The sequence below is a fragment of the Marmota flaviventris genome, chromosome 7, assembly GCF_047511675.1.
Source record: "Marmota flaviventris isolate mMarFla1 chromosome 7, mMarFla1.hap1, whole genome shotgun sequence".
Classification (NCBI taxonomy): domain Eukaryota; kingdom Metazoa; phylum Chordata; class Mammalia; order Rodentia; family Sciuridae; genus Marmota; species Marmota flaviventris.
The window spans coordinates 93,574,164-93,594,418 of NC_092504.1; the positions used below are offsets into that span (position 1 = coordinate 93,574,164).

The following is a 20,255-nucleotide window of genomic DNA, read 5'->3' on the forward strand; positions in this document are numbered from 1 at the left end:
GTAAAAGAACGAGGAGGAGGAAAAATGAAGGAAACAGCTGAGTGAACTCAAATAAGACCAGAATTCAGAATGTGGAGCTACAATGGGCAGATTGTTCACCAAATTCTCTTACTCAAGAAACCTCATTATTAGCCCTAAACTTATCAACCTCAATTTTCAAGGTATACACTTCTGATAATTTTGTCTTTCTTTTTGGAACTTTACTACCTTCTCACAAAGAAATTTATTAAGAGAAGCTGAGAATTCAGAATCCAATGGACACAGTACTGGATTAACTTTCTCATTTTTTTCTCTGTATTTTCTTATTCCTATTTCTGCATCTGCTTTAATGGCAAAAATACTGCTATACTCCATGAGGAGAGAGGTCATAGCTAACTGCTTTGTTGCCATGTTCCCAGTACCTGGCACAATACCAAGAAGTATACTCAATACACATCTGAGAATTGATAGACAGGAAGGAATACTGATGAACTTATTGAGATCCAGAGAGATTCTAAGACAGATCAAAGAAGGAAAGATGTTTTGAATCCTCCAGACCCCTCATTTGGAAAGGAAAAAGACTTTTAAAACTCTTTTTATTGAATCTGCTTCTGACTCCATCATTATCATTTGTTTTATTTCATTTAGGAGGGGGATCATATCACCTATACTATTCTATAAGCATAATATAGATAGAATTGCAGACTTATAATATTTTATTGTATTAGAAATAAAGTTAAAGTGCAAAATGGTTGTATTTTTACACAAGATAAGTAATTTTACAACTTTAAATTTTTAATCAAAATAAGCTTAATTACCAAACTACCATATAACCTATTTCATAATCTTGATAAGTGGTGTGTCATACAGAGTATTTCTAAAATACTCCTTCTTGTACCATTAGAGAAGGAAGAAACTTTCATTTGTCACTCAAATAATTTCTAGAGGTTGAATTAGGAAGAAAGAAGCCATCTGCCTTTCAAAGTAAAATGATTTAATTTAGAATTAGTAATCAGGAAGTATGAAGTCTTTATTAGCTTTATCTATGATTCAGCACATATTTTCACAGGCTTCTCTGGGAAGAAATAGGAAATAATAACGTGATAATGATCATGTTTAGCATGCATTTATTGTGAAGCAGGGTTTTCTCAGTGTAATGGTTTTCAGATTGCCTCAGACATTTCTATACACTACACTTTTGGTCACAAAAATTGTAAGAAGGAAAACTCTATTCATTTACCTTAAGTACATTTTGCATAGCAATCACAGCAAGGTTTTTGAAGAATATGTTCTAACTTAGAAAAAGTAAGAATGCAGAATGTCTTCCAATCATAAATGCTACTTACTGCTCAGATCCATTTCATCTGAAAATGTTCAGAAGCAATGCAGGTTGATAAATAGAAGGAAGGATACTTAATATTTATTGGGGTCTTCTTCTTACCTTGTTTTGTTGAAGGCTGTTGAAATTCCTAATCCAAAATTATGCTGTAAATTAAATTTGTAAATAATCTTTACTTTCGAGTAAAGAAGCTGAGACACAAAGAGAGTGGTGTGTGGAAGATGGTTAAGAATATGTTTAACCCCTTATGATGCATCCCTATACACACACTAAGAAACTAATGAAGGAGGGTTTCTCACTAGAACATCCTGTAAAGTTGCCTGTGAGATCAGTCTAAGCACAAACTACTTCTCCAGTGTGCCCTTCACAAAGAACTAGCTCACCTGCTCTCAGCCAGAGCTCTTGAGTCGCCCCCTTGGTCTGCCTGGGAATCTTTATTGTTGCTGGTCCTCAGGTTCAAACCCTTAAAACCAAAGCAACAAATGTCTGGAACCACATTAAAAATTTTTTTTTTTTGTATGCATTTACATTGCCTATGTGATACAGTTCGACCCAAATCGTCCTTGTATTTCAAGAAAACTTAAATCTTGGGATTTCTGGTTTACCCTCCGTGTCAGAATCCCATCCCAGAAGAAACCATTGTTTCTCTCAGCCTGAAGGCAATGAGTGGACAGAACTGATTTCAGGTGGCTGTAGAAGGTAAATAGAGGGGCGGGGAAACCCATCGAAAGAGGAAGGGGGGATCTAAGACAAGGAAATGTAAACCCAGGAGCAGAATGTTGAATGAAACTCCAAAGGCCACTGAAACAAAAGAAAGTTGCAACTCCCAGTGCCCCCAGCCTGCAGCAGGTCACACCCATGCACATCTTTTCGGAAAGATCACTTGGGATCCTGCCTTTGCCTCACGGGTAAATGGTTAGTTGATTTAGAAAAATACGTCCCACAGTAAACGTCTGAGAGCGGGTACATCAGCAAAATCCTGGGAGTTAAAGGAAGGAAAGCAACATTTGAAAGATTTTAATGATAGTTGATATAATGCAGCCCTTTCTTGTGAGCGCATCAGCCCTCCACGGTTCAGCTGTCTGGCAAATGAATGAAATCCAAAGGGCGGGATGGAGAAAAGGAGCGCAATCGTAGAGCGGGAGAAGGGGTTCGTCAGCTCTGCTGCCCCCACAACGTCACCGAAGAGACTATAAAGCGCGCCTGCAGCTCAGGATTCTCAGTTCTCCAGCCTATGCCCAGAGATCCGCCAGGGCGGGATCTGAGTTCCCCACTGGGTACAGTCCCAAATTGTTTCTTTCGCATCTTGTCCTTCCCGCCTCCCAGGACTGCAAACTCCTCAGAGGAAGTGCGACTCTTGCTCCCCTTTAAAGGCTGGACCAAAGCATCCCTTAACCAGCAAGAGCTACGGTACTTTGTCTACTCGCTTCCCAGGCGGGACTAACGACCGCCGGACACGACAGTGACCAGGAGGCAAAGAACAACTTTAAGGGAGTGGGCTAGGGCTGGCAGCGGGGCGAGGTCTCAGGCTACAGACCTGGGGCCATGGCCTCTCTCCCAGCAGCAGAGAACTGGACAGACTACCCGGGAGGAGTCGATGTGGACTCCGGGAACCTGAGTGCTGCTCTCGGAGTCGGAGCGGCGGCAGGGACAGCGGAGACTGAATGGCTGCGTTTGCTAGTGCAAGGTGGCAACTTCTCCTCTTCCTCCGAGCTGGGACTGCCTGAGGCTTCGCCCGCGTCCTCCCAGCCCCGGGCCAACCTCACTAACCAGTTCGTGCAGCCGTCCTGGCGCATCGCTCTCTGGTCCCTGGCATATGGCGTGGTGGTGGCAGTGGCGGTCTTTGGAAATCTCATTGTCATCTGGATCATCCTGGCCCACAAACGCATGAGGACCGTCACCAACTATTTCCTCGTGAACCTAGCTTTTTCTGACGCCTCCATGGCAGCTTTTAACGCGTTGGTCAACTTTATCTACGCGCTTCATAGCGAGTGGTACTTCGGCGCCAACTACTGCCGCTTCCAGAACTTCTTTCCTATCACAGCTGTATTCGCCAGCATCTATTCTATGACGGCCATTGCAGTGGACAGGTGAGGGGAAGAGGGGGAGGAAGGAGGAAGGAGAGAGAACTAGGCTGCGAGATAAAGTTACAAAAGAAATGATGACTTAGTGGGGGTCTTCGAAAGTAAAGGAACTAAGAGTTTTTGGAGAGAGTCCAGTGGCTGAACCAGTGTCTGGTTCCGTGGCCTCCTCCCACTCAAGCCTTAACTCTTTGAGGGCATCGGAGAGGGACTGAAGAGGGCAAAGCAAAGTGATGTAAAAAAAAAAATAATAAAAAATTCTTTCCTTCTGAGTAGGACCATTTAGCTAGAAACATTTAATGATGCCAAATTTATTCAAATGACTTTAAACAATTGCCTGAACTTTAGGTTCACAGTAAAATGTTTTTTGTTGTTGTTGTTGTTTTTGTTTAACATGTTTTGTCTTCTTTTTCTTTCTGTTGGTCACTATCCTGGCTGATAAATGAGGAGTTACCCACCGACCTCCCCTCCTTTCTCTGGTCTGCTGGACCTCATTCACAGGGTCCTCCCCACTCCCTAACTTTTGGCAGAGGCAGCAAGTTCCCTCCAACTGCCAAGCTGACAGTTCCCATCATGTCTCTGTTAGCTTTAATTTCCAATAATTTGTGAAGATCATAAACTGGATAAACTCTATGCCTGGAAGTGTGTAACAGTCATTCAGAAGATGGGGAACATTAATCCATCCCAAGGATTAAGCGGTTTAAAAATGAGACACACTACAGATGTTTAAATTTTTTTTTTCAGAATGAACCTCTATTACAGTAGGAATTCTGAGATGTGTGAGCAGTTAAAAGAAGCTGAATGACCCTCAAACACTTGTTCCAGTATTCTGATTTCTAAAAATCCTGCATGCATCTAATTTACTTTCTTATATTGAACAGTGTGAAATGTACACACTTGTGAAAACACAATGGTGAATCTACCTGTTATTGAAAGCTAGATATATTTTAATTCAATATTAAGTAGAAACAAACCACACCAGTGGATTCCAGGGCTGGCTTTGTGATTGACTACTAAATGAAAGATGCAGAGGGATGATGTCACTTTAATGTCTCAATGTTCTAATCTGTGAAAAGAAAAAAGAACTTTTTTTATATTAACAAAACTTTTTCAAAGTAAAATGAGGCTAAATACTAATTGTTACTGTGTTCAGCTGCCATTATGAGAAAAAAAAATTTTAAAAAGTCAAATGTTTTTTCCTCGAGTTTATCCTCTATGCTTACTATTTTGAAATGGCAAGCACAGTGGTATTAATAACATAGATCTATAGAAACTATTCTCACATACCAGGCCCAAAAGGTTAAGTTGAAAAAGCAGTTATTACATTCACTAGGATAAACACAAAGTAACACTTTTTAAAAGCCTTATAACTTGTACTTTCCCTTTCTCCTAACCTCTGATCTTCCACACACTTTCACCCTTTCATTTCTGGATAGAAGTGAATGTAAAAAATGAACAAAGTCAGCTCTAAGTTGGGAGAGGTGAAAATGTCTCCTGTCTTGCTCCACCAATATAGAAGTGAATATTCTTTGAGTTTGTACATCTTTTATATTTTTAAAAAATTTATCTTAAGTATTTGCTTTTTAAATATTGTGATCAGAGGAGAGGTATTAGCATATAATTTTATAAAATGCTCACAATCTTCTTGAAGTGGTAATGAGGCAATATAAAATTTGATGGAAATTTTAGTGCATGTGAAGTTGTCATTTCAGTTCTAAGGGGAAAAAACAGGTTATTTTTCCAATTTCTTCCTGTCAACATTTCCAAAATGGTTATTTTAACCGATAACATAATGCTGTTTGATTACACTCACTGGTTTGAGATTAATGTGAACTTTGCTATTTATTCTTTTCTCCTTCTTATATCACTACAACTATACAAAATTTATACAGTACAATTTGCTATAAAATCTGAAATATACTTGGTTTGTATACAGAAAATATTCTTTAAATGTTCTTATTTCAGCAGACAGTAGCTAAAAAGAAATACAGAAGTTGAGAAAACTCTGATTATGATAATTTCTGGACTCAAAGACTGTGTAAAGATTACAGGTGTTAAAACTCGCAATAATTTACCAGTCCATGGAACTTTTCTGCATTGATGCCTTATCAAATATGGATTGACAAAGCTGACCCTTTGAGATTTTCAATCATTTTATAGATTACAGTTTGCAAGATAAATCCTTCTGGGGTTATGTGAGTCTTGCCTTTGTTTATGGTTGCATAGCCTAACTGCCTCATGAGCTGAGGACATATTTAGGATATGCTCATAGAAATTAGTACCTTATTGAAATAACTGTAAATACTGAATAATCCTTAATTGATTCCCATTAATAAAGAAATACATCATTTAGATCATGGTGTCAAAGTTAGGCTTGAAAAGGTTTATGAAGACCTGTATTCTACAAATGGAGAATTTTAAGCTAATGGTCACACGTTTGTCGTAATAAAATGCACTGGGTTTTCTGTGAAATGTTTAGCACTCATTTGCACCTGAATGGTTTGCTTTTTATTTTTACTTTGTAAATAATTCTACTAAAAATTTGAGTGTGAGGGCACAGGTTCAACTCCTCTGAAGAATGGTATCTACTGCTTTGTTACAAATTCCAGTGTTCTTACTGGTCAAGAATCTTTCAGTCCTTCTTGCCTGGGGGCCACTTCATCACCATCACCAGGCCCCTGCCCACACAAACAAACATGGTAGAATTATTTACCAATGAAAAGTTGCTTTTCTCGCTGCTGTCCTTCCCAAACTTGCCACTTTGAAACATAGCATTTGGAAATAAGACTTATCTAAGAGATGCCAAGCTTTCCAAAGATCATGAAGTTAAACTAAGATTCAATCACAGCACTCTGCTCTAGGAACGACAGTAGTCTTCACACCTGCATTATTACATCTTCTAACTAGTTGTGAAGTCTGTATTTGACTGGACAAAGTCAGCATCTTCAAGAAAATTAGATATAACACTTGTTTATACCATGTATCTTTAATTCATTGTTGCTTCCTGGTACCTTTAGAGAGAGATTTGATATGCTTTATCTAATAGATCCAAAGTACTAACAAAGATAGCGAAAAAAAAATATGTCTTTAAAACCCAGAGACATACCTGGCATGAATAATTATTAAAAGGAATATGCAGTTGAACTAATATATAGTTGAACATAAAGGAATATTTTTAGTCAAAGAAATAAAAATGTATATTATATGCTACTACTCTTCTAAATTTCTTTCATCTTCAATTTTGCTCTTTTTTTATAAATCTAATTTGTACAAATTATTCATTGAACCTCTGTGAAGTGCTTTCAAATTTGATTATGAAGAAATAATATTATACAGTCATAAAAATTTGTGAGGTTTTGATCTGGCAACAGATTATCTAAATGTATTATGGTAAATTTTATATATGGCTGTAAATATTGTAGATATAAATGCTCTGGTAAAATTTTTAGAAATTATTTATTAGTCTGATTTGAGTACACTGAACCAGGCTCATTCATCTTCTAGGGAAGGTTCATGCAGTTAATATTCTTTATTAGTGTGATAGTCATACGCAGCTCATTATTTAGTCCAGATAATAAACTTGATGAAATTAGCCTAAAGTCAATTATTTTATGCCCTTGAACCATTCACAAAGTAGTAATTAGAGTCATACTTTGGGAAATATTACTTTTAGTAAATTTATAAATCTTTGGCTTCTTGGAGTTCTTTTCAAGGATTTAAAAATATCCTATCAGTGTCCAGTAAAAGTACTGCTTTAGTGAAGTGTGAAAGTTCTGTTAAAATTATAGTGTCAATTCTTATAAAATTAATTATGAGCACATCAAAAAAGCAATACATATTTGAATTGAATAGATAGAACATTCAATTAAAGAATATAGGCTTTTCAGTATATTAACAGATATAGTGTTAAAAAGAAACCATTACATGTCACATATTATTTTACACTAAGAAATTTATGTAATCCATGGAGCACAGTGGTATATACCTCTAATCTCAGCAGTTTGAGAGGCTAAGGCAGGAGGATCACAAGTTCAAAGTCAGCCTGAGCAACTTAGCCAGGCCCTATTTAAAAAAAAATAAATAAATAAGGACTGTAAAAGTAGCTCAGTGATTAAGCACTTCTGGGTTCAGTCACTGGTACTAGTACCACACACAAAAAAAAGAAAGAGAGAGAGAGAGAATATGAAGGAAGGAAGAAAATTATATAAACTGAACACAAAAAGAACAAAGGACATAAATGGAAAGTTTACAAAAGAAGAAGAAATAAAATACCTAACAAACATAAAACTCTCAGTTCCTTATATTCTATATTTCCATTTCCTCATCTGATAAATGCTCCTTAAGTCACTCAAATCTCATTTCTTTTCTTCTCTACCTGAAGAGTAACATTATCAAAGCTAGGGAATATCTCAGTTATTGACTTTTTTCACCTGGCTGTACTCCTCCCAGGCAGCTTCTGCCTAGAAGTCCCTTCTCTGGCTTCCAATTTTTCTAATCTCCTCTTTCCTCCCTAGCCTTTTTCTCATGATTATATTTCTGAGTCTCTACCTGCATATAGTAATTAAACACATAGGTTGCTCAATGCTAAATTCTCTGTATGATTTTCTTCTTACTTTTATTTTCTGTGCCCAAGTAATTTCATCCACACCTGAAGCTTCATTTATCCCATTTGAATGAAGAGCTTTTTTTTTTTTTAATCTAATTGTTTTTCTGGGTTATAGGTGGCATATAAGGGCCCACAGAATGAAAATACAAATATATATGAGCCAAAAATTAAGACAAGGCAAGATGTATAAACATATATACATATGGGAAATATTACTTTTAGTAAATTTATAAATCTTTGGCTGAATAAGATATTAATATATGTAGAATAAGATATTAATATATATCTTTTTATATAAATAAAACGATGTCTAGGACAAAAGGGTAACACACATTCAGTTCAAAGAGGTCCTAATATCTTATGAAGTTTGAATTTGAAATATGGCACTAAACCTCTTGATAACATATTAAAAGGAAATAAAATTAGTAATATAGTTTACACTGTTCATAACGACGGTGCACACGTATGTTTTAAGTGTTAAAAAAAAATTCTGGTTTCAAGGAGTCTTTGTATGGGCAATATCCTCAATTACATTATTGAAAGTGCAAAGACAGGTTTTCTACAGTTTTTTCTTAGCATTCCTCTGAGTGGGCCAAAAGCCTATGGCATGGTGTCAATGCACAACTCAGTAACAGAGTTCTCAGTTCTCATGTACTAAAGCAACATGTGATTGCAGATTGCAGATATTCTCACTTGATGCGAGGATAAAACTGTAAGAAACGATAAACTATATTTTCTCCAGTAGTATGTTCCTTACCTGCACTTTGTATATAGCTTGAGAAGTTGGTAACTCAAAGTTGTAGTACATGGTCAAAGTTATCCAAGTCATTTTCATTCCTGTCCCTAGTCTCTGATCCTGATCCATTCTCTTTCCCAGTCTTGTATTTGTATTTGAATATATTCTTTCTCTAGTTCATTATTAAGTGTCACACCTACACAGTGGAGAAAAACAAACATATTATTCTACTTCCCAAATATAGCCAACCAAGGATCTTCACATCCACATTGCAACTCTTCATGGATTTTTTATTTATGTTCTCTTTCTTTCTCTTCATTGTAGCCATATATAATATATGAATTTATTTACATAACATAATGCCTATATACAGGTATATTTATTTGATAACTAAAATAATATCACCTTATTATGTCATCTTTAAATTAACATGCTGAGTTATTAAACATTTTAATAGATTATAGATCTTGGATATATTTTGGTATCGAATTACAAAAACACATATCCAACATATATATTTTTGTATTTTTCTATAAAATTTTTACTTTAATTTATTTGGTACAAAATTCAAAAAGCAAATGCTTGCTTTGAGCTCTAGTTGTATATACCCAATTACCTACTTGACATTTCTACTCAGATATCTGAAAGTCTCCTTAAATTCCTCCCATTATCTTTCTTCCAAATCTTTTACTCTTCAATGTTCCTCCAGTTGTTCAAATAGCTCCCAAATCTATTACCTTTTTCTGACTTAACCACATCTTCTTTAGTATAAGAAACCCTGGTTCTTTACTAGAGAACTCCAGTAGCCTCCTCATTGGTCTCCCATATCTAAACTTAACTCATCTTAATGTGTTCATGTTGCAACACAGAACAATGTTTCAAAACATGCATGAAAAACATGTTTCCTGCACCACTACTTAGAATCCTACAATGTCTTCTTGATGTTCTTATGCAAAGGATATTCTTAATCCAGAACTACTTCAACCATACCATGATGCAATGGCCTAATCTCTGTTCCCACCTCTCAGATCCTCTTTCAAGTTCACAGCTGTATGATACTATCTTTTGCCATAGCCTTTGAACATACCATTTTCATTCTGCCTCTGATCTCCTTTTTCAATTTCTTATTAGCCAGATGTACTCCTCTTTTGGATAACAGTTCAAATGTCACTTTCACAGAGAAGACTTCTGCAAACTTTCCAATTTAAATGTTCTTTTACAGGTTTTCTGAACATGTGAGTCATGACATTTTTTATAGATTAAATTTCAAATGTAATTTGAATAAATTAATGACTTTCTCTAACAGACTGAACACAAGTGAGGCAGAGTCAATTCTGTTCTGGGTCCTCTTTGTATATGTATCCCTGTTATAATAACTTGAGTATTGTAAAACACACAGATTGTTACGTAAATTAGTTATAAAAATAATAAAATAAATGAAAATTAAGGCAATGAGATACACTTTTTATCTATTAAAATTGTCAGAGAACATCCAGTGATGAGGTCATTTTTGTACACTTTTGAAAATACAATTTATATATATATATATAAGTTATATTTGGACACAACATCTTTATTTTATTTACTTACTTACTTTTTTTATGTGGTGCTGGTGATTGAACCCAGCACTTCACGCATGCTAGTCGAGCGCTCTTCCGCTGAGCCATAATCCCAGCCCTGAAACTACAATTTTTTAAGGTTTGAAATTATCAATTATTATTTCATATACTTTAACCTAACAGTTAAACATAAATTGACAAAACCATTTCAAAATACAATTTGACAATACCTATATCATTCCACTCTATTCTTTAAATTTTTTTATGTCATTCTAAAGAATTAGTTCTAAATAGTAACAATAGATGGTAATATAAATTCATGTTCAAGGATATTATTTTCAAACCAAAATTCAAGTAATTGAAAAAAGTCAAAATCTCAACAAAAGAAAATGATAAAATAAATGACAGAACATCTAAAAAAGGAAATTCTACATAGAATTTTTTTAAAAAAAACACAGGCTTAAATATAACTCTGAACTTCCCAAGCCTCCAGGCCCACGAATATAAATGTGATAAAATCAGCATGAATATCCAGACATTTTCTAGCTATGGTCTCCCAGATATTTCAGAGTCCCTAGCAGTGGGGAGGCTGTGTGTCTGACACTGGTTCTTCAGGAGTTCCCATTAGCACTTCTCACTAAATGTCAACATTTTGATACAAAGCATGACTGTTTCTTGGAGCAGTAATCATGTCCTATTTTTGGATTGCTGGTTTTAGTATGTTGCATCTGATTTTGCAAAATTCACAAATTATAACCTTTGTCCTCTGCCTGAACTTTTTGTGAGTTTGAAAGAATGACTCCCTAATTTTTTGCTAATTGTATTCTAATTTTTTACTAACCAGAATTTCTTCAACTTCTATTTCCACTTTCTTTCCTTGGGATTATCTCTAAATTATATGTCAGTAACATTAAAGCATAATAAAATGGCAAACATACCATTTAAGCATTTACAATATAAATGATAGAGTTAATAACTTTAACTTATAACAAGTTCCTGAAAGTCAATAAGATAATATTAGTGTAAAAATGTAAGAAATGGCAATTTTAGAAGAACACAATTGTTACCTGGATAGATGAAATATAGTCATTGTTATAATAATCAAATAACTTCGCATCTGCCTAAAAATAAACTACTAAATTTTTTAAAACTACCATATTTGATATTGATATATTGATGATTAAAGTTGAATAAGTAGTCATTTCAGTTTTAAACCAGAACAACTTTAGAGAAATCAATTTGGCTATGTATACTGAAATCATTCACCCCTTAGACATAACAACTCTCCCTCTTGCTATACCTCTCTATAGAAAATGAAGTTTCTATGAAAATTTGATTGCTTGTGATTTTTAATATTACAAATAGTTCTAAAATAGACTTTCCTATACATGTTTTACAGTGAGCATTAATCAGTGATTAAAAATAACATTTTGAGAGTATTTTATGCAAAATTAGAATAAAATATTAATTTAAAAGTTAATATAAACATAGGCAAAATATAATATATGCATAATAATATACATGTAAATACACATATGAATAAATAAAACAGTAAAAGAAAATACAGAACAAACAAGGATGTATAGCAATGTTGTTCCGTAGTGATAGGTTTGTGGGGAATTTGTGTTTTCATATATATATATATACACACACACACACACATACACACACCTCTATATTTCACATGTACATATTTCATGGTTTGGGGAAAAGTGTAACCTCTTGTAAAGTAAGACAAGATTATTCTTCCATAATTTCATTTAGAACAGTGAACTAAATGTGCATACTCTTTGTTATTACTCTGTTATTCTGTGGTTGATTTACTATTAGAAAACCAGGCAATCAATGACTATGACTGCCCTTAGACGTGGCCTTAGAACTCACACTACAAGTTCACTTACAGGCAAGTCTCTCATGTGATGGCAGATATCTAATGATGCGTTGCACGAAATTTTCATTCATTGTCAGCTAGATATGGTTACACCATTTTATTGGTAAATTTTGAGGGGAAAACACTCTGAAAGGTTCAGAAAAATATCTTACTAGCAACACATACATAAAATTTCAAAATTATTGGAGACAGTTTTTGACATCATCTCACATGATGACTGTCCTCAATTATGGCAAGTTGATTAATCATGGTGTTCAAATATTCTTTATCCTTACTAAATTTCTTTATTCTCATTTTGTGTTCTTGTTCTTTTGGCTACTGAGAGGGTGTTAAAGCCCAACTATAGTTGGGAATTATTTATTATCTTGGTTATAAGTTTTCTTTGTACACTTTGAGGCAATCTTAATATAATATAGGATTGTTATGCCTTCCTGTTGAATTGATCCCTTTCATCATATCAAATGTTCCTTTTTATATTTAGAAACATATCAAAATCTATTTTTTGTGTTATATTTATAGTCAATCTTTTCACATAAATATCTTGCTCTCAGGATATTTAATAATAAATCAAGAGCTTAATGTCATGATCTGTGGGTATATAAATTCTAGTTGTATTATTCTATTTTATTTTATTTTAAAATTAAAATCAAGTAAAAAGTATTTTACTTGACATACAGGTATAGGATTTGTGTTGCATGAATAAATTCATCCATAACCATTACCATCAGGATATAGAATAATTCTATCACCACAAGGGAGGTCCTTCAATCTGTCCCTTCATATTCATACCCTTTACCTGCCAAAAAGTCTGGAAACTCTGAACAATCCTCTATCAGTGTGGTTTGGTCTTTGGGGAAATATATTAATATTGTTATATAATATGAAAACTTTGAAACTGGTTGCTTTCATCAAAGCATCCCAGAGATTATCTAAGTTATTGAATGTATCAAAAGCTTTTTTTTTTCCTTTTTTATCCTTAAGGGTATTCCATAGTATGGCTGCCCCAGAGTTTGTTCATTCCCCTGTACAGGACATTTGGGTTGTTTCCCAGTTTTGAGCAATTATAAATAGAATGGCTATACAGGTTTTGGAAAACACAATTTTCATTTCTCTAGTAAAATACTGAGAAGTTAGAGGGCTCTGTCTTATGGAAACATAAATATTTATACATATTTATATACATATTTACCATTTTGAGATATATACATATATGTGTGTATAAATAAATAAGTATATATAACTTTATATGAAACTGCATAACCAGCAAGCAATATTATGTTCTTTTTATTTTATAGTTATATATCAATGTGGTTTTTAAGAATATTTTTTTTAGTTGTAGATGGACACAATGCCTTTATTTTATTTACTTTTTAATGTGGTACTGAAGATGGAACCCAGTTCTTCTTGTGTGCTAGGCAAGTGCTCTACCACTGAACCACAACTCCAGCTTTCACTATGGTTTTAATTCACATTTTACTAATATATAATGATGCTGAATATCTTGTGTGTGCTTATTTGCCACAGATATGTCCTTTCCATTTATAAATTGGGTTATTAATGTTGAGGATTTGAAAATTTTTAATAATCTCTTGAGTTATAATTTATTGTAAGATGGATTCATTTTGCCAGACCATGGGCAGATGTCTATAATCCCAGCAGTTCAGGAGGCTGAGGAAGGACTGAAAAGAAGCCAGGCTCATCAACTTAGCAAGACCTTGTCTCAAAAAAAAAAATTTTTTCTTTTGTTTTTTCCTGCTGTGACCAAAACACATGACAAGAACAATTTTAAGGAGGAAAGGTTTATTTATATTTTTACAGGTTTATTTATTTACAGTTTCAGAGGTCTTAGTAGTCCATAGCTGGTAAACTTCATTCTTTGGGGCACAAGGTGAGAAAGAACAATATGGTGGAAGAGTATGGTAGAAGAAAGTGGCTCATGACCTGATGATCAGGAAGCAGAGAGAGAGAGCTCTCCTCACCATGACAATTATAAACCTTAAAAACAAACCCAGCTCTTCCAGCCACACCCTCTGCCTTCAGTTACCACTCAGTTAATCCCTATCAGAGGATCAGTTCACTGATCTGGTTAAGGCTTTCTTTACCTGATCATTTAACCTCCAAACCTTCTTGCCATGAGCTTTTGGAGGACATCTAATATCTAAACCATACAGGCTGGGGATGTGGCTCAGTGGTTAAGCACCCCTGAGTTGACTCCCTGGTACAAAAAAAAAAAAAAAAAAGATGTACTCATTTTAAATATGCAACTCACAGATGTTTAGTTAATTTTTAGCTATGTAGCCATCAACACAATCCAATTTTAGAACATTTCTATCACTCCAGAAAGAAGCCTCACTTCCAATTGCAGTTAATTCCTGTTCCACACCTAGCTCTTAGCAACCATTAAACTGTTTTCTCCCAATATAGATTTGACATCTCTGGAATTTCATATCATTGAAATTACACAATACATAGTCTTTTGTATAGACTTCAAGTTGTTTTCTCTATTTTAAAATTGCATTTTATATATTTTTATTAAATTGTAAGGTTCTTTGCACATTCTGACAAAAGTTTGTGATTGGACACATGATTTGAAAATATTTTTTCTGAGTCTGTGGCTTATCTTCACAGTGTATTTAAAGAATAACCATTTTTAATTTTGAAGAAGTACAATATGCCACTCTTTTTACCCTTTATTATATGCTTTTGTGGTCCTATCTAAGAAATCAGTTCCTAACCTAAGGTTGTGATGATTCACTCTTATGTTCTGTTCTCTTAGGTTTATAATATTAGATCTTACATTTTTGTATGATCCAGTTTCAGCTGTGTGTGTGTAAATGTTTTTTTTTGTGTGAATGTGTGTGTGTGTGTGTGTGTGTGTGATGAAGTAACAGTCTATTTGGTCTTTTTGTGTGTGACTTGCCAATTATCCTAGCACTATTTGTTGAAAAGATTACAGTTTCTTGCATTGGATTGCTTTTGCATGTTTGTGAAAATTCTGTTGAACATAAATGTGAGCTTTTATTTTGGGATCTTTGATATTTCTAGACCATTGATCTATATTTACCTCTTTTTATGGCAGTATCACAATATTTTTATTAGTGTGCCTTTGTAATAACTTTTGAAATATGAGCTGTCTTTCAATTATCTTCTTTTTCAACATTGTTTTGACTAGGACCTTTGAATTTCCTCATGATTTTAGGATCTGGTTTTTCCAAACTGATATAGAATAAAGAGTTTTACAAAGATAACATTGCCATGGGAGAGTGCTGTTAGTTTAAGAGTACCGAGTCTTCCATTCCATAAATACTAATTATCTATTTATTGAGGTCTTTAATTTTTAGCAATTCTTTGTAGATTTCAGTGTATAAGTCTTGCACTTATTTTATCAAATTCATTCTTAAACATTCCATTCTTTCTAGACTATTATGAAGTAATTTTAATGTTTATTTTCAGATAGTCCATAGCTAATATCTTGATTTCACATGAATCCCATGAACTTAGTGAACTTATTAATCTACTAGGCTTTGAGTTTTGTGGATTCCATGGGATTTTTAGTTTGAAAAACTGTGTCATATGTAATGAAGAGAGTATTACTTCTTCCTTTCCAATCTGGTTGCCTTTCATTTATTTTATTTTATTTTCATTATTTTCATGTTTTACATGATTGATTAGGAACTTTTCATGTTTTCTTTGATAACTAGAGCTTCCAGTACAAATAAGAAGGGAAGTGGTGGAATCAGACACCCTTGCCTTGTTTGAGATTACAGGGCAGAATTCAAACTTTAAGAGTTAAGTGTGATATTAATTGTAGGTTTATTGTAAAACTTTGAGGAAGTTTCTTTCTATTCTTAATGTTTTGACAGTTTCATTATGAAAAGAGGGTGGCTTTTATCCAGTGCTTTTCTGCCTATATTGATATGATTATTTATTTTTTATTTTCCTTTTACTGTATTACCTAAATTGAAGATCTGCCTGAAGTCCTGAAATAAATCCTACTTTGTCATAGTGGATAAAGCTTTTCTGTTTCTGAAATTTTAGTTAGCTAATATTCTCTTCAGAATTTTTGCATCTCTATTCATGAGGGATATTGGTCTATGACTTTTCTTTCCTTGTGAAATATTTTGACTTTGATATAAACACTTCCCATATGATGAGAGGGGACGTGTTCCCTTCTCTATTACATGGAATAGTACATGAGCTATTGGTAACATATATATTTTAAATATTTAAACAGATTCACCAATTAAACAATATGGACCTGACTTTTCTTCATAGAAATATTTTTATTGTTAATTTTATTTCTCTACTTTTCATAAAGTTATTCATATTTTTTATTTTAATTGAGCCAGTTACAGTAATTTGTCTCTGTTTTCCATTTTTAAATTTCATCTAAATTGTCTAATTTGTTAGCATACAGTTGTTCAAAGTAATACCTTAATAACCTTTTAATTTTGATAAGGTCAATAGCAGTGTCCCTTTTTTTTTTCTTTCCTGGATTTAAAAATTGTTATCTTCTGCCTTTACTCATAAGTCTAGCTAAAGCATGTGATTTTATTCTGCCAAAAAACCCAACTCTTGGTAGGGCTGGGGATGTGGCTCAAGCAGTAGCGTGCTCACCTGGCATGCGCGGGATGCTGGGTTTGATCCTCAGCACCACATAAAAATAAAATAAAGATGTTGTGTCCACCGAAAACTAAAAAATAAATATTAAAAAGTTCTCTCTCTCTCTCTCTCTCTCGTAAGTAAATAAATAAAATATGGATGCTTTGCAGTTCAAGTTTTAGTTTTGAAGAAGAGTGTCTACCTCCAATGAAACACTACATTTTCCAACAAGTAGTATTTTCAGAGAAGAGACTGTCTAGTTGGATGCTACAACATTTTATGAGGCCTAGTGATCCTCATGAATTAACTCTGCCCTGGTTCTTATCCTAAGACTTAAAATAGATCAGAGTTAATTCCAAACCAGGACAGTTGAATAATATTAACAAAGTTCATAGAAACTGGAGAAAACATCAGACTATCAGCTAATGAGCATATTGTCTTCACATTTGAAAAGACAATCACTCAGAAAATTTTATGGACATGTAATAAGAACAAGGGTTATTATATACTTATTTTCTTTTATTGGTTTTCTTTATGAGTACTTCCTTGGACAACAATTCTTATCTTTGTTATTTTATCTTCTATTTTTTAATTTGTTTTTATTTTGATTTTTACTAATTGTTTCCTACTACTCTTTTTGGCTTTAGTTTATGTTTATTTCTTAAAGTGGAAGCTCAGATTTTGATATCAATCGCATCATTCTTTTTTACTAATATGGGAATGCATATGTAGCTATCAGTTTCTCAGGAGGTACTCTTTGACTCTCTCTTTAAAATTCTGATATGTTTTCATTTCATTCAGCTCAAAATACCTTTTAATTTTCCTTGTGATTTATTGTTTGTTTGTTTGTTTTTTTGTTTGAAAGGGTGTGCTTACTGGGTATTGAACTCAGGGGCACTCAACCACTGAGCCACATCCCCAGCCCTATTTTGTATTTTATTTAGAAACAGGATCTCACTGAGTTGCTTAGCATCTTGAGGTTGCTAAGGCTGACTTTGAACTCACAATCCTCCTGCCTCAGCCTCCAAGCCACTGGGATTACAGGCATGCGCCACCGTGCACAGTTTATAATTTATTCTTTAGCCCATTGGTTAAAACATCTCTTTTTTTAATTTCCACATATTTCTGAATTTTCCAAGTTTCCTTCTTTTGTTGATTTCAAATTTCATTCCATTGTGGTCAGATACCATACTTTGTATTACTTAAATCCTTTGATATTTCTTAGATTTTATTATAGCCTGGCTATAGTCTGTCCTAGACAGTGCCCCCTACCCCAGAAGATGTGTATTCTGCTGCTGTTAGATTTAATGTTCTATAAATAATCAGACTCCTTCTTGGATTGTGTTGTTCAAGTCTAATCAATCTTTGTTAGATTCTGTCTACCCATTTTCAAAAGTAGTTAGTGTAAGTATTCTACCATGGTTGTTGAATTACCTATTTTTCTTTCATTATATCTGTTTTACTTTATATATGTTGAAATTATCTTTTAAGTGTGTATCTATTTGTATTTATATTCCCAATAAATACCTACTCTGTCTCCAGTAACTTTTTTTGTCTTAAAGTTCATTTCATCTGATATTACTCTAGCCCCTCATCTCTTTTACTTTTATTCACTTATTGTCATTAAATGTTTGCACAGTATGTCCTTTTCTGTTGCTTTACTTTCAACCAACTAGTTTACTTAAACTTTTTTCTTCACACAGATTTGAAATACCATTTGATGTTTCCTTCTTCCCAAAGATAAGTCCCTGAATATTTACTTTAGAGCAGTTCTTTTTTAAAAAATTCTGTCTCTTTGATCTGAAAGTCTCTTTATTTCAACTGTGTTTTTGCAGTATATTTTTCAGTTTTCTCTTTTACACTTTGAATACTTTGTACCACTGTCTTTTCAGGTTTCTGTTGTTTCCCAGGAAAAGTCAGCTGTCAATTTTAGCTGGCTCCCTTGCATGCAGTGAGTTTCTTTTAACTTGCTAACTGCAAAGCTTTGTCTATTTGTCTCATTTTCCTTTTTGCCTTTACTTGGAAGCACTTCTATTATGATGTGTCCAGGTACTGATCTTTGTGTTTATCCTACTTTGAGTTTGTTGAGTACTTGTATAGATAATTTAATGTTTATCAAAGTTGGGAAGTTTTTAATCATTATTTCCTCAAATGTTTACCTGTTCTTGCTTTTTCTTTAGATATTCCCATTTTGCATTTTGTGTCTCACAAATCACCGAAGCTCTGCTCATTTTTCTTTTTAATTTTTCTTCCTGTTTTCTAATTGGAAATCTCTATCAATATAAGTTCTTTGGTACCTTATTCTACTAGTTCAAAAATATCTACAGAGGTTTTATTTTTCTGTTGTTGTTGTTGCTGCTGCTGCTTACTAAATAAATACAAAATTTAAATGAGATTTTATCTCATAATTTATATTTCTTTGATAGTCTCTTTGATGAATCAGTGATTTAAGACATAGCTTCCTGTAGTTTTCCAAACATATTATTAATATGTTTTAAAGTCTTTAAGTCTATCTTATAAGGCCCTCATAAGATAATTTTTAATGAAGGCATTTATTTCCATGTCTGGGACATATTTTTTTGTTTATTTCATGTTTCACAACTTTGTGTGGAAAACCAGACATTTGATATAAACTATATAGCCACTCTGAGTTCTGATTCCTCCATTCTACTCTGGGGCTTATTGGTGCTATGGATTCTTATTTGTTTAATTATTGTTTATTTATATAATGGCTTGTCTATACTAATTTTGTGGGGTCTTCTTTCCCCACAGTGTGCGGCCTATAATGTCACTACTTAGTTGTTTGTTTCTGGTTTTTATTTTCCTGATTTTTATTGTTAACTCTATCATCCAAAGAAAGTTTTATCTGTGTCGGCTTTTACTGGTTAGCTGATTTGCCAAAGACAGGTCAGAAGTTGTGCTTAAACACCTTAAGGTGGAGGAAATGATTCTTCCTCATGGGATCCTTACAGAGTTCTGGGAGTTACAAGTCTGCCTCACCTTCCTCCAGCATCCAGTAACTCTCAAGAACTTTCTCCAGTCTCTCTTAAGTAAGGACACAACTCTGCATGCACAGTCTTCCAGACCACCAGGGTAATGTGCAATTTTAAAAGAGCCTTTAGTGACTTCCAGAGGTAACCCTATAAATGTATAACTGGCCTCTGGTTTGTTGCTTATTCCAAAGAAGAATTCTACCTTATTACTAGCCTTCCCTGATTGTTTACCATTGAGATAGCTATTGTGTTTTATTTTCTTCCATTTAAGTAGATATTCTATTATCTGGAGGCAGGGAAAATCTTTGGGTCGCTTGTGTTGCTTCCAGCCTAGTTTGGTAGGCCCCCTGTTAATCCCCCAAGATGAGCAACTAGTGAGTTAATTCTCTCAGCCCCAAGGAGAGTGGACAATGCTGTTTCCTAGTCTTTGCTCCCCCAGGAGTGGTTTTTCTCCATACTCTGCTTTCAT

The 20,255-nt window shown here is 34.0% G+C and overlaps 1 protein-coding gene across 1 annotated transcript in view; it reads left to right on the forward strand.

Annotated features, from left to right (window-relative positions):
• The first annotated feature begins 2,863 nt into the window (after positions 1-2,863).
• The window catches only part of Tacr3 (tachykinin receptor 3), an 83,631-nt gene continuing 66,239 nt past the window's right edge, over positions 2,864-20,255 (forward strand). The window contains exon 1 of the mRNA XM_027935474.2: positions 2,864-3,408. Coding sequence (XP_027791275.2) covers positions 2,864-3,408 — 545 coding nt within the window. The remainder of the gene's footprint in view (positions 3,409-20,255) is intronic.